The sequence below is a fragment of the Aotus nancymaae genome, unplaced genomic scaffold (assembly GCF_030222135.1).
Source record: "Aotus nancymaae isolate 86718 unplaced genomic scaffold, 86718_ANA_hifiasm-v0.15.2.pri h1tg000029l, whole genome shotgun sequence".
Lineage (NCBI taxonomy): Eukaryota > Metazoa > Chordata > Mammalia > Primates > Aotidae > Aotus > Aotus nancymaae.
The window spans coordinates 9,051,578-9,064,170 of NW_026988442.1; the positions used below are offsets into that span (position 1 = coordinate 9,051,578).

General features: G+C 52.0%; 2 protein-coding genes and 5 non-coding genes across 10 annotated transcripts; 1 reads left to right on the plus strand and 6 right to left on the minus strand.

Moving 5' to 3' along the window:
• The first annotated feature begins 348 nt into the window (after positions 1-348).
• IDH3B (isocitrate dehydrogenase (NAD(+)) 3 non-catalytic subunit beta) lies at positions 349-5,947 on the plus strand. 3 transcript variants are annotated; one of them, XM_064382282.1, is made up of 12 exons: positions 349-440; positions 586-666; positions 832-930; positions 1,004-1,124; positions 3,357-3,417; positions 3,493-3,625; positions 3,732-3,865; positions 3,957-4,059; positions 4,145-4,291; positions 4,541-4,635; positions 4,749-4,809; positions 5,517-5,947. In XM_064382282.1, exons 1-12 carry the CDS (start codon positions 405-407, stop codon positions 5,601-5,603), a joined length of 1,158 nt encoding a protein of 385 aa, XP_064238352.1. In that variant the 5' UTR covers positions 349-404; the 3' UTR covers positions 5,604-5,947. The 3 variants fall into 3 exon arrangements, with proteins under 3 accessions (XP_064238352.1, XP_064238353.1, XP_064238354.1); XM_064382283.1 differs by having other exon boundaries at positions 5,820-5,947; XM_064382284.1 differs by lacking the exon at positions 5,517-5,947 and adding an exon at positions 5,017-5,501.
• Positions 5,862-11,982, minus strand: NOP56 (NOP56 ribonucleoprotein). 2 transcript variants are annotated; one of them, XR_010344515.1, is made up of 13 exons: positions 11,949-11,982; positions 11,699-11,788; positions 11,231-11,345; positions 9,815-9,976; positions 9,446-9,644; positions 8,883-9,070; positions 8,649-8,800; positions 8,359-8,459; positions 7,844-7,992; positions 7,496-7,617; positions 7,170-7,307; positions 6,896-7,015; positions 5,862-6,419 (listed from the first exon to the last, which is right to left on the minus strand). XR_010344515.1 is itself a non-coding variant. In XM_012455315.3 (12 exons), the coding sequence occupies exons 1-12, from the start codon at positions 11,949-11,951 to the stop codon at positions 6,048-6,050; spliced, it is 1,791 nt and encodes a 596-aa protein (XP_012310738.3). In that variant the 5' UTR covers positions 11,952-11,982; the 3' UTR covers positions 5,862-6,047. The 2 variants fall into 2 exon arrangements, 1 of the variants encoding a protein (XP_012310738.3); XM_012455315.3 differs by lacking the exon at positions 6,896-7,015.
• LOC135277110 (small nucleolar RNA SNORD57) lies at positions 7,378-7,452 on the minus strand. Its single transcript, XR_010344711.1, has one exon. It is a non-coding gene; the product is annotated as a small nucleolar RNA SNORD57 (small nucleolar RNA).
• Positions 7,697-7,767, minus strand: LOC135277111 (small nucleolar RNA SNORD56). Its single transcript, XR_010344712.1, has one exon. It is a non-coding gene; the product is annotated as a small nucleolar RNA SNORD56 (small nucleolar RNA).
• On the minus strand, positions 8,211-8,296 carry LOC135277126 (small nucleolar RNA SNORD86). Its single transcript, XR_010344725.1, has one exon. It is a non-coding gene; the product is annotated as a small nucleolar RNA SNORD86 (small nucleolar RNA).
• LOC135277116 (small nucleolar RNA SNORA51) lies at positions 9,197-9,328 on the minus strand. Its single transcript, XR_010344717.1, has one exon. It is a non-coding gene; the product is annotated as a small nucleolar RNA SNORA51 (small nucleolar RNA).
• Positions 10,085-10,159, minus strand: LOC135277128 (small nucleolar RNA SNORD110). Its single transcript, XR_010344727.1, has one exon. It is a non-coding gene; the product is annotated as a small nucleolar RNA SNORD110 (small nucleolar RNA).
• Positions 11,983-12,593: the final 611 nt, after the last annotated feature.

Genomic DNA, 12,593 nt, shown 5'->3' on the forward strand with positions numbered 1-12,593 from the left:
AAGAAACCCGACAGACACCTCCCACGGACCGTGCTGTGTTCCTCAAGAGCCTGATATACAGGCGTTCAGTGAATACTGGTTAAAAGAATAACAAACGCACGGACACAAAAATTTTAACAGCTTCCTTAGGATTTTCTCTCAATCTTTTGTTAAGCTCAGGTCCTCATTTGATAAATATGACGCTACATTTTTCGTAGATTAAATATGGCGACTGAAAATAAAGCAAGAGACAAAGTGCTTGCGCATCCTCCCCACCGGCAAGAAAGAGGAGAAATAGGCGTAAGCCGGCAGGTGCTGGTTGGTGCAGAGAGACTAGCACCAAGCGACCGGCACAAGGCGGAAGTCGGGGTACGGGGCCGCGCCAGTTTCCGCCGTTACTTCCCACGCGACTTCCTGCGGAGAACATGGCGGCACTGAGCGGTGTCCGCTGGTTGACCCGAGTGAGGCGCGGGGACACGCCAGGCAGGGGCGGGCGAGGGAGAGGAGAGTTTGTCGTAGGGCTCCTAAACAGAGCAAAGTCACTATAGTGTTCGGGGTCTGGAGGTCTCAAATCTTCTCTTACAGGCTTGTGTGTCCCTATTGCAGGCGCTGGTCTCCGCCGGGAACCCTGGAGCATGGAGAGGTCTGAGTACCTCGGCCGCGGCGCACGCTTCATCGCGGAGTCAGGTATGCACGAATCTGGCAGAGGTCTCTCTCACGACCCTGTCCCTTCCTCGCTGCTCTCTCCCCTGGCTTTTCCCCACCCCTCCCGGGTTTCCCCACTTCCCTACTCCCAGGATCACTGCTCCCGTCCCAGCGCTATCTTTGCTTCTCCCCGCTTCCCCCATTCAGGCCGAGGACGTGAGGGTGGAGGGCTCCTTTCCCGTGACCATGCTGCCGGGAGACGGTGTAGGGCCTGAGCTGATGCACGCCGTCAAGGAAGTGTTCAAGGTGAGTGGCCTCGGGGATCAGAGGACAATAGAGGGTTGGAAAGGACTTGGCCTTGACTGTGATGTTTCTGAAGGCTGCAGCTGTCCCGGTGGAGTTCCAGGAGCACCACCTGAGTGAGGTGCAGAATATGGCATCCGAGGAGAAGCTGGAGCAGGTGCTGAGTTCCATGAAGGAGAACAAAGTGGCCATTATTGGTATGTGTGCCCTCTTGCCACTTGTCCATGTGCCATTTAAAATCAAATAACCAATGTTTATTAAGCCCTTCTGCCCACATGGTATGCAATTGTATTAATTCTCCAGGGCAACCACCGCTGGTATTTGGAAATTTGTTCCTTCCTGTTGGGAACCGAGGAGTTGAGAGATTATGTCAGCTGTCTGTGCAGGAAAGTTCTAGGGGTTCTGAGTCTGTCCCGAGGCTACATCAACTGTCATCAGACTTGTTCATTGCATTTCTGGAATACCACTTCTAGCTGCCCTTTTTCTTTTCTTCCCCTCCCCTCCCCTCCCCTCTTCCATCCCCTCCACTTTCCCCTCCCTTTCTTTTTTTTTTTTCTTTTTTCTTTTTTTAGACAGAGTCTCACTCTGTTGCCCAGGCTGGAATGCAGTGGCATGATCTCGGCTCACTGCAACTTCTGCTTCCTGGGTTCAAGCAATTCTCCTGCCTCAGCCTCCCCAGTAGCTGGGACTACAGGTGTGCACCACCATGCCCAGCTAGTTTTTGTATTTTTAGTAAAGACAGGGTTTTACCGTGTTTGACAGGCGTGTCTCAAACCCCTGACCTCCAGTGATCCACTCACCTCGGCGTCCCAAAGTGCTGGGATTATAGGTGAGCCACTACGCCTAGCTGCGCCTTTTCTTTTGTCTTGCCTGCTTTAATCTCCTCATTTAATTTTTTGTCTTCTCTTTTGACTTTTGACTTTTCCAGGCCCAGCCTTACCGTAGGAAAGTCGGTTCTTTCTAGTTGGCCCTTAACTTTTTTTTGCCTTTGTTCCAGAACTCTTGTTCTCTGCTTTGATCACACTAGCTTGTGTGTGTTCGATTCCAAATATGTGCTACCTGATGACTTACACTGTTCCTTCTACCCAGAACTTACTTTCTTTGATGCTACCTGTCAGAGTCTTTCTCACTCATTCACTGTTTTAGTTTCCCATGGCTGTCATAACAAACTACCATGAACCTGGTGGCTTAACATAACAGAAATGTATTCTCTCACAGTGCTGGAGGCCATAAGTCTGAAATTAAGGTGTTGGCAAGGCCCTGCTTCCTCTGAAGGTTTCGGAGAGAGTCCTTTCTTGCCTCTTCTGGTGGCTCCTGCTGTTTTTTGACTTGCAGATGCATCAGTCCAATCTCTGTTTCTTTCCCCTTTCTGTCTCTGTATTATTTTTCTCCTTAAAGATTTATCACTGGATTTAGGGCTCACCCTAATCCAGGATGATTTTGTCTCAAGATCCTTAACTGAATTACATCTGCAAAGCCTCTATTCCCAAATAAGTCACATATATTGGTTCCGGGGCTCAGGACATGGACAGTCACTTCAGGGATCACTGTTCAGCCCATTGTACTCACTTAAACTAAGGCGTGGGCTAAAGTGCAGCTCTTCTGTGCTATATCTTGATATTACTGGAGAGGATTTCCTCTGTATTGCTATGCAACTTTCCCATGGTATTTATCATGTTTTTCATATTATCTGCCTTTCCCAGTGTACCGTTTGTTTCTTGAGGGCAGGAGTTGTGTGGTTTTAGCTATGCTCCTTACTGGCTGACATATAATTGATATTCAGTAGGTGTTGGGTTAAAAAATGTCAAATAAGGAGAAGGCTCAGAAACATCTAAAAAGGTAACAGATCTGCTAGCATTGTCTCTCAACTTGTTATTAAACCCAGGTTCTTTTTTGATAAATAGAAAAAAAATCTGTTCTCCGTTTTGAAATTTCAACGTAAATTAAATACGGTGACTAGAAATAAAGCAATACGTCTGAGGCAGGCAGATTACTTGAGGTCAGGAGTTTGAGACCAGCCTGGCCAACATGGTGAAACCCCATCTCTACTAAAAATAAAAAAAAAATAGCCAGTGTGGTGGCACATGCCTGTAATCCCAGCCTACTGGGAAGGCTGAGGCAGGAGAATTACTTAAACTTGGGAGGTGGAGGTTGCAGTGAGCCCAGATTGCGCCACTGCACTCCAGCGTGGGTGTCCGAGTGAGACCCTGTTTCCAAAAAAAGCAATAGATGAAATGTTTATGGCTTTAACTATATATACATTATTCTCCTTTGCCCCTTGCCCCCAGAGGCAATTTAAAAGTTACTGATTTGGGAGTGGGAGATGGGAATCTGGGTTATATTATGTTCCTAAGGGGGTTAGACACTGGTCTGGCCTCCCTTTGGCTTGGCCTGTGCTTGACATTCCTTTCCCCACTTTGTTTACACAGGAAAGATCCATACCCCGATGGAGTATAAGGGGGAGCTAGCCTCCTATGATATGCGGCTGAGGTAGGTGGTGGGGGTAGGGCAAATGCTTCAGAGGCGCCAGGCAGGAGCAGAGCTGATGGCTCTGCCTACCCACAGGCGTAAGTTGGACTTATTTGCCAACGTAGTCCATGTGAAGTCACTTCCTGGGTATATGACTCGGCACAACAATCTAGACCTGGTGATCATTAGGGAGCAGACGGAAGGGGAGTACAGCTCTCTGGAACACGAGGTGAGGCCCCAGAAACTGGGGGAGGGCAGGGATGAAGGTGGGAGAGAGGTGGAGCTCCTTGTTTCCCTCCCCAGTGTCACCTAGTTGCTGCTCTCTTCTTACCCAGAGTGCAAGGGGTGTGATTGAGTGCTTGAAGATTGTCACACGAGCCAAGTCTCAGCGGATTGCAAAGTTCGCCTTTGACTATGCCACCAAGAAGGGGCGGGGCAAGGTCACTGCTGTCCACAAGGCCAACATCATGTGAGGGACATGGCTTTGTGTAGGGTGGGTTCCTGGGAAGGTAGCCCCTGCACTTTCTTGGCTGATTCTGTCCCCTTTGGCCCATGGACAGGAAACTTGGGGATGGGTTGTTCCTGCAGTGCTGTGAGGAAGTTGCTGAACTGTACCCCAAAATCAAATTTGAGACAATGATCATAGACAACTGCTGCATGCAGGTGAGGCCCTCCCCACATCTCCACTCGGAGGGCCGAGGAGGAGGGTGGAGTGGAATTCACTTCATGCCTACTTCTCACTCTCTAGCTGGTACAGAATCCTTACCAGTTTGATGTGCTTGTGATGCCCAATCTCTATGGGAACATTATTGACAATCTGGCTGCTGGCCTTGTTGGGGGAGCTGGTGTGGTCCCTGGTGAGAGCTATAGTGCAGAGTACGCAGTCTTTGAGACGGTGAGTGAGACTGCTTTCTCCCTTGGCCCTTGCTACGTCTCCTCTGACCCCAAGCCTGCCAGTCCTCCCTCATCTCAACGTCTCCCCTTCCTAAGTGATCTTGGCCTGTTCTTCCCCCACGCTGCCCACCATGCTTCTTTTCAGTGATCCTGGCCTGACCTCCCCCTCCCATAATGTCTTTTTCCAGCCTGAGCCTCTGCATACCCCTCCTGCCTCCTCCCAGTGTCTAGCCTGCCCCTCTCTCCACAGGGTGCCCGGCACCCATTTGCCCAGGCAGTGGGCAGGAATATAGCCAATCCCACCGCCATGTTGTTGTCGGCTTCCAACATGCTGCGGCATCTCAAGTAGGTCACGGAAGGCTTCGGGCAGAGGATGAGTGTTGTGAGGAGGAGCCAGGTGGGGAAATTGGGGGAAGTGTTTTGGGGGAGTCTCAGTTTCTTCCTTTCCATATCCACAGTCTCGAGTATCACTCCAGCATGATTGCAGATGCGGTGAAGAAGGTGATCAAAGTTGGCAAGGTGAGTTTAGAATAGTGCTGGCTTCAGGGTTTAGAGTAGTTCTGGGGTCAGCACCTTGGCACTACTCCCTGGGGAAGCTGAATGGGGGTCTCCTTTCCCCAGGTCCCCAGGACATCTGCTCCCTGACATTCCCGCATCCCTCTCAGGGCTGCTCTTCACCTCCCTTCTCTTGGCTGTTTCATCCTCTTTATCTCTTTTGCCTCTTAGATCCCATCTGCTGTTCCCTCTTTCCTGCTTCATTCACTGCCCTTTTCATGGGCCATCTGAATGCAGAACTTGTAGCTTTTCCTGGGGGTGGAACAGCAAGGGATACAGGCAGGCTGAGGCACCAGCTTCACCTTCACATCCCATCTCCTTTCCCTGCCTGGTCTTGTCCTCCCACCTGGTCCCGTCTTATTTCTTCCAAGGAAGGTAGCTACATCCCACCTCTGATCTGCATTTCCCATCATCTTTGCCTGCTCAGCCTCCTTCCTGCCCTGGCTGCAGCACAGTTAATAGTGGCTTAAGAGGAGTGGGCAGGTCCATGTGCTTCCCAGCCTGGCTCCTTCCATCCTGCTGCACTGCCTCTTTTTTCTGGCTCTCTCTCATGCCTTCTTGGATTCTATCTCCTCATTCTTGGATTCCATTTCCTCAGTCACGGTTGCCCTACCTCCCTTCATGGGCTCTCTTTTCTTCCTCCCCACGGCTGTTGCCGGTGGTGGCTGTAGGTGCGGACTCGAGACATGGGCGGCTACAGCACCACAACCGACTTCATCAAGTCCGTCATCGGTCACCTGCACCCCCATGGGAGCTAGAGCCCTTTATTTCAAGGACCACATTCCCCACACCTGTCAGTGCAGTGGACCAGAAGAGACTTTGCGCCTCTAGGCAGTGTACCATGGTCACCTTACTGGGCAGGGCCTAGGTTGTCCTTGGGCTGGCTTCCTTAGGGAACAGACTGCTGGGTGGTAATGGGGATTTTGTTGGGATGGAGCCCAGGCCACATGGATGATGATGATTCTCCCCCACAGGTTCGAACCTCTGACATGGGTGGCTATGCTACTTGCCATGACTTCACTGAGGCTGTCATTGCTGCCTTGCCTTACTCATAGGCCCTGTCCATACCCATGTAAGGTGTTCAATAAAAAGCATGAACCAACTTTTGTGAGTTTGTTTTTATTGGGGAACAGGACACAGGGTGGGGAATGTCACCTTGGGCTATGGTATGCCCTGCCTCCCAGAGAATGTCCATTTGCATTCTAATCTTCCTGGGCTTCTTTACGGAACTTTTTCTTCTTCTTGGAGCTGCTCTTGCTGCTGGTAGCCTCTTCAGGTCCGCTGCTGACCGGCTCCTCTTTGGAGAATTTCCTCTTTTTCTTGGAGACACTTCTATTGCCTGCCTCTTCGGGGTCATTAACTGTTTCCTCCTTGGGTGATGATTTCTTCCTCTTGGGAAGACTGGGGCTGCCAGTGGTTTCTTCAGGATCACTACTCATCAACTCCTCCTTGGAAAAAGATTTCTTTTTCTTGGGTTTGGAGAAAGAAGTAGACGGGTCTTCCATTCCATTCTCCTGAGGAACCTCCTGGGGCTTTTGCTTTTTTTTCTTCTTTTTGGGTTTTTCACTTGCCTCCTAAAGGGAAGGACAGGGGAACAGGCTGTGAGAACAGTGACATCTACTGAAATGTGCACACATACCCCCCATTACATTTTCGACAATTAAGTAGCCAAGGCAGGGAAACCTGTGTAGTTGTTAACGTTGCCCAGTGTTTCTGGGATAGTTTTAATTGTGTGGGTATAACTTTAGAAGTCCATCCCAAAGGCTGTCCCAAATGAGAAGTTAAGGACAACATGTAGTAAATTACCTCAGCCCATTAAAAAAAAAACAACCCTAAAGAAAAACCCACCATGCTGGTCACAACAGAACCATCATGCCAAGTTCCAGACAGGGCCCTGAAACACTGTTTAAGAAACTGGGTGCTAAATGAAAATCCCAGGGAGAATGATTGTAGCCTAGCACACTGGGGACCACCCTGCCCCCATCCCCACTGTGAACACTACCACCTCCGGACACACGTCTGAGAATAAGCAGAGCAGGATTTACACTACCCCAGGTTGAGGACTCCTGGGAGGCAGCCGAGGACAGAACACACATGCCCAGGGAACGGGTGTGAGCTACAACCAGCTCTCTGGGCTCTTGAGCAAGTTCTCTCAGCACCTATCTCCTTCCTATAGAATCAAGAGGTAGTTTTAGATGTTTCAGGTCCTTGTTTCAGTCCAAAAGCCTGGACTCAAGACCATGGCTTGATGCAGCACATCCTTTGTTCTGCTGTTGAAAACCCTACAACCTAGGATCTTTGCAAGGGCCAAGCTGCCTACTGACCTCACACTCCTCTGGAGTACTACTGCTGTTTTCTGAAGATGCGAGGGCAAGTGCAGCCAGCCGTTTCTTTTCCTTCTTTAAGCGTTTCTTCTCCTGTTTCTCCAGCTTCCTAGTAATCTCAGCAGCCGCCTCCTCTGCCTGGTCAAAGAGAAGTGCTAAAAGGGCCTGAAGACCTCTGGTGCTTTGAGGACTCCTTTCTGGCTTTATTGGATCAGGCTCATTAAATCAGTTTTTTTTTTGCCTCCACTCTACAAGGTCAGGCTCAGAGAGTTCATCAACTCCAACAGCCAGCTATGCCTCCCCACGCCCAGCAAAGCCCAACTGACCTCAACCATTGCTTCCTTCATGACATCCAGATTTTTTCGTGGAATCTCTCCAGTCTCATAAAAGGACAGTCGCTCTTCAACTTGTTCTCGAAGTTTCTCCCCAAATACACTCGTGGGCACCTCTGGACGTGCGTGTGGGTAACAAAGCCTGTCAGCCCAGAGAAAAACTACCCCTACCCCGTGTTCCCTCTACCCTCAGCTTCACTCAGACCCAGACTCTCAACACTCACTAGGTGAACTGCTGTTGACGAAAAATATTGCCATCATTGTGGAAGCTGCTATGGTTGCAAGCCTCCCCACCCACCCAGCCAACCCTTTCTCACAACTGCCAAACACCCCCACCCATACCAGAGAAGCAATCGATTCGTGAGGCAATACTGCATTTGTTTGCCAGGTATCGGGAGATGCGGCCCTTGTTCTTGGCAGCTGCTCGGCCAATGAAGGTGGAGTGGAAAATGAGTCCATATTTTGGTGTGTTACCCCTTGTCTTCAGGGCTCTGAGAGAATATTCAGTGGAGAGTTTAAGATCAGAAATTTCAACCCCCTTAGCCAAGGCAGCTCAGCTCCTCCCCTCCTCTCACCCCCAAGTCCTGAGTGAGCCTCAGGCCAGATTGGATCTCTACCCCAATGCATGCCAACCCATAATTCCCAGAGGCAGAGGGAAGGCATCCAGTGTCGCTGACCTGGAGACTTGGTCCCTTTGCTGGGCCCTGGGAATCACTCAGACACCAGGACTGGCCATCACCCCCATAGCAGAGGCCTGTATAGGTCAGGGAGCCCTGGTCAGCCATCACCGTGATCCCCCAACAAGAGGCGGGCACCAGAAGTGGCACCTGAATGTGGGCAGGTGCCCTCACTGGTACCTGAACAGGGCCTTTTCAGCCCCAAGGATCTGCACTGTGGATGCCGGATACTTGGCCAGGTTGGTGAGGCTGCCAGCATGTGCGATGAGACGTGCACCTACCTGGAGAGAGAGTCAAGGAAGCAGTCAGAGAAACGAACTGCTGACCTGCCAATTGCAAGAGAGCCCTAACTCAGCCCCTCCCCATCAAGCACAACTAGGGAAGATATGGTGGGTCAGGAAATACAGCAGTGCAGGTGCACATGGCAACGGTCCTCATTCTCCCATTTTTTTGTGTCCCCTGTGACGCACCGCTTCCCCAATTAGGGCTGACAGGCTGGGGGCTACTTGGCTCATCTTGGAGCGCAGGTAAGTGTGTAGGCTCTGGCGGTACTCAGATAAAGACACCACACGACTGGAGAAGCTCTCGATGTTTATCAAGTCAATGGCAGATATGTCCATGCCTAGGAAAAACCAAGTGTGAATGCAGAGGGCCAGATATTCAGAGCCCCATACCTTATGCAGGTTGCCAGGCTCTGCACTGACCCATGGAGGACCGTGAGGCATCCAGAATAGCCTTAGCCTTGGCCCCATCCATCGTTAGCTCCTCCAGCTTCTCTAGCTTCTCCTCATTCAGTTCCCTTCGGTTTCCAATAACCTGGGCAAGACGGCAGTATGTGGCATTGTCGTTGATGATCTTCACCAGCTCCGGAAAGTGATACCCATACCACTCCCTGAAAAGAACCACAGTCACTCCCCGGTCCAGCTGCTTCATCAAAACCACAGAGCTACAGCCTCACCCTCTCACGCCTACTCTATGCCTGGAGGAAATGGGAAAAAGATTCAAATCTTCCTCAATTCTATGTTCCCCCATTCACAATACAGACCAGACACAGGGCCTGAGCTGAGGTGTATATGGAGTAGGTTTACTCTACCTCCTCTTTCTATACAGTCAGTGTAAGAACACAGCCTGTGGTAAGCATCAGGAGGCTTACCTAGCCCCAGCCCACATGATTCTACCCACAGGATGGTCAGTCCTCATCAAGACTCAAAATCAGCTAAACTACAGACCAAAGGCTCCAATATTATGGGTGGCCTCTGCACTTTACCTGACGCGCATAGAGAAAGTATTGATGTCCTTATCCAGCTGGTCCAGGAGGCTAATGGATTGGATGATCATATTGTCCACTCGGTTCACATTAAACTTAACTTTGGCACGAGAATAGCTGTGTCCCAGGCCCAGCTGTGCTTTACAAGCTGACAGATCGGTCAGACCCTTCACCAGATTGTGGAAGTGCAGACGAACTCCTAAGAGGAGGGCAGGACTATAAGCAACAAAGGGCTCTGAGCTAGCTTCTGCACCCATGGGAACCAGCCAAGCGCAAGGCCTTCCCAGAAGTAACAAATATCCAAGTTTCTAGAACCCCCCTCCCCGCAAACGCCAAGGTTACCAGGAATATAAAAGATGATGGCCTCACCTCGCAGGATCTCAGCTATCACGCCCCCAGTCTGGCAGTTGTACCCTAACTCCTCCTGTATTGCAGCACCAATCTTGGGATCCCCAACTCCCAAGAGTACTTTCTTCTTTTTGGACGGCAGGTAGGTCTCCAAGAGCAGGCGGAGGTCCTCATGAACAACCCCTCAAAGCAAAGAACACAGTTCCCACCAACAAGCTAAAGGATGATCAATTCTAACATCCCCTCAGCCAATACCCTGGTCCTGCCACCTAGACCCCTCCCCATCAGGCACTGCTCAGAGACATGGAGACATCAGTGATTGCACTCAGGGGATTGACAGATTTGATTACCAAGTCATCACTGCAAAGCCTGGCCCAGCCATGGGAACAACTGTACTCAGGTCTGATAGCACAAGTGTACAATAAATAATAGCTTGTAACACAACCTCAAGTATTTACTATTAGAATTTACCTTGTGGAACCAAACCTTTTTTTCTCAGCCTGTGTTTATCCAACTGCCCTTTCCAATCAAATAGAAAGCAGAGAACCAGACACTTCATTGTGTCTAGGTAAACTCGGGTCCCAGGTAAAGTGTTAAACCAACCTCATTTAAGAATCATTTGTCAGCTGGGCCCGGTGGTTCACGCCCTTAATCCTAGCACTTTGGGAGGTGGGCGGATCACCTGAGGTCAGGAGTTCAAAACCAGCTGGCCAAAATTGTGAAATTCCCTCTCTACTAATACAAAAATTGGCTGGGCATGGTGGTGTGCGCCTGTAATTCCAGCCATTCAGGAGGCCGAAGCAGGAGAATCGCTTGAACTCAGAGGTGGAGGGTGCCCTCAGCCGAGATCGCACCACTGCACTCCAGCCTGAGCAACAGACTACCTCCGGAGGGGACAGGGCGGGGAGAGGGAGAGGGCCGGGCGCAGGGCGCGGTGGTTCACGCCTAGCACTTTGGGAGGCAGAGGTGGGTGGCTCACGTGAGGTCAGGAGTTGGAGACCAGCCTGGCCAACATGGCAAAACCCTGCCTCTGCTAAAAACACAAAAATTTGTTCAGGCGTGGTGGCACAGGCCTGTAATCCCAGTTATCCGGGAGGCAGAGGTTGCATTGGGTCCAGATCGCGCCTCTGTACTCCAGCGTGGGCAACAGACTCTGTCTCAAAAAAAAAAAAAAACAAAAAAAAAAATCACAGGGCCCACAAGGAAACGTAACACATATCCTACATCGCCTGCTTAAATGGTTTAGTCTATCACAGTTTCCAGACCTTGAGCCCTGTAAAGACAATTATTTTCAATTACATATTGTATGTTTCAAACACTGCCTCATACCTATCAGACTTGGAACTAGCCAAGGACGGCAAATACTATCACATGCCGCCCGAAGGGATACCGGAAGGAACCACATCTCCCTGAGATACTTGGCGGTGGTCGACTCACCTTCAGACACGGCATTGGCATTTTCCAAGGCAACCTGGGACGAGGAAAAGGGACAAAAGGCCACCAGACGAACGACATTGTGGAATTTGCCCAGGTTGAGCACGGACTCCTCCACCTGGGGGGATAAAGAGGCTGAGTGGTTTCATTCTCCCTCCTGCCTCTGCGGCGCAGTAAGTAAAGCGGCGGCTCTCAGCCTTGGAAGCTCTTAAAATAGGCTGATATGCGGGCCCCACATCCTAGCTTCTGCTTTAATCATTCCGGGGCGGAGTCCAGGAGGCTTATTTCAAACCGCTAGAGCGATCCTACCCATCAATCAGGGTAAAGACCCCTGGCTCTAGAGCTTTCCAGGCCCGCCCCCTCTTCCCCCACCGAACCGCGCGGCGACCACGTGGGAGCCCGCGGTGCATGCTGGGACCTGTGCGGTGAGGGTCTGCGGGGAGGCCGGATGACCCCACGTATCTCACCCACCTGCGGCTGCAGCAGACTGATCTCCTCCACTTCCTTCAGCGCCAGCAGCGCGTAGCCGACTGCGTGCTCAAACAGCACGTGCAACAGCACCTGCAACCGTGGCCGCGGCGCGAGCGTCAGCGCAACCTCCGTGTTTGCCAGAACCCGTTCCCAAGAAAGGCGCAGACCCAGACCCAGGCTCTGGCTCTGGCCCGAACCCAGGCCCAAACCCCCACCTACTACTCGTCCGTGCCCCGCAACCACTCCTCACCATGGCGCCCGCTCCCGGCTCAGCTCGCAATGCGGCTAGCGCGCTCCGGAGCGCGGAACCAGACTCTAGAGGCCACGCCCTCGTCCGGCCGGCCAATCGGAGACCAGGGACGGTACCATCTCCGGCCTTCCGAGGGGCCGCCCGGGGTGGTATCGCCCGGATCGCGGGCGAGGTGGCACCGAGCGCGGGCGAGCAGGCGTTTCCCGGCCTCTGCAGCTGCGCGGGCAGGCGCGGTTGCCGGGGACGCGCGGCCCTGGGTCGGGCCTTGCAGGCCGCGTAACGACTCGGAAAGGCGCTTTCGGGATGATAGTCCGGTTCCTGATGTTCTCCTCATATAAGCTTCCTGTCATATAAGTTGCGGGCGGCAGAGCTGGGTGAAGTTACGGCGGGAGGCTCCGCGTGGGGCGTGGCGTCCATCCCAGACCGAGACCGCTGCCTAGCCGGCTTTCTGCTGCGCCCGTGGCCTCGGGCCTTAGACCCTGCGCCCCTCGTCCCTGGGACCTATCGGTTCCCGTCCCTTACTCGGGGACGAGACTCCACGGCGCCGGGTGGGCTGCGCGTCCTTTCTTCTCCCACGGAACGGGAGTAGTACCTGGCGCGCTCTGGCGCAGATCCTGCTGGGAAAGTGGCTCGCGCAGTTTTCTT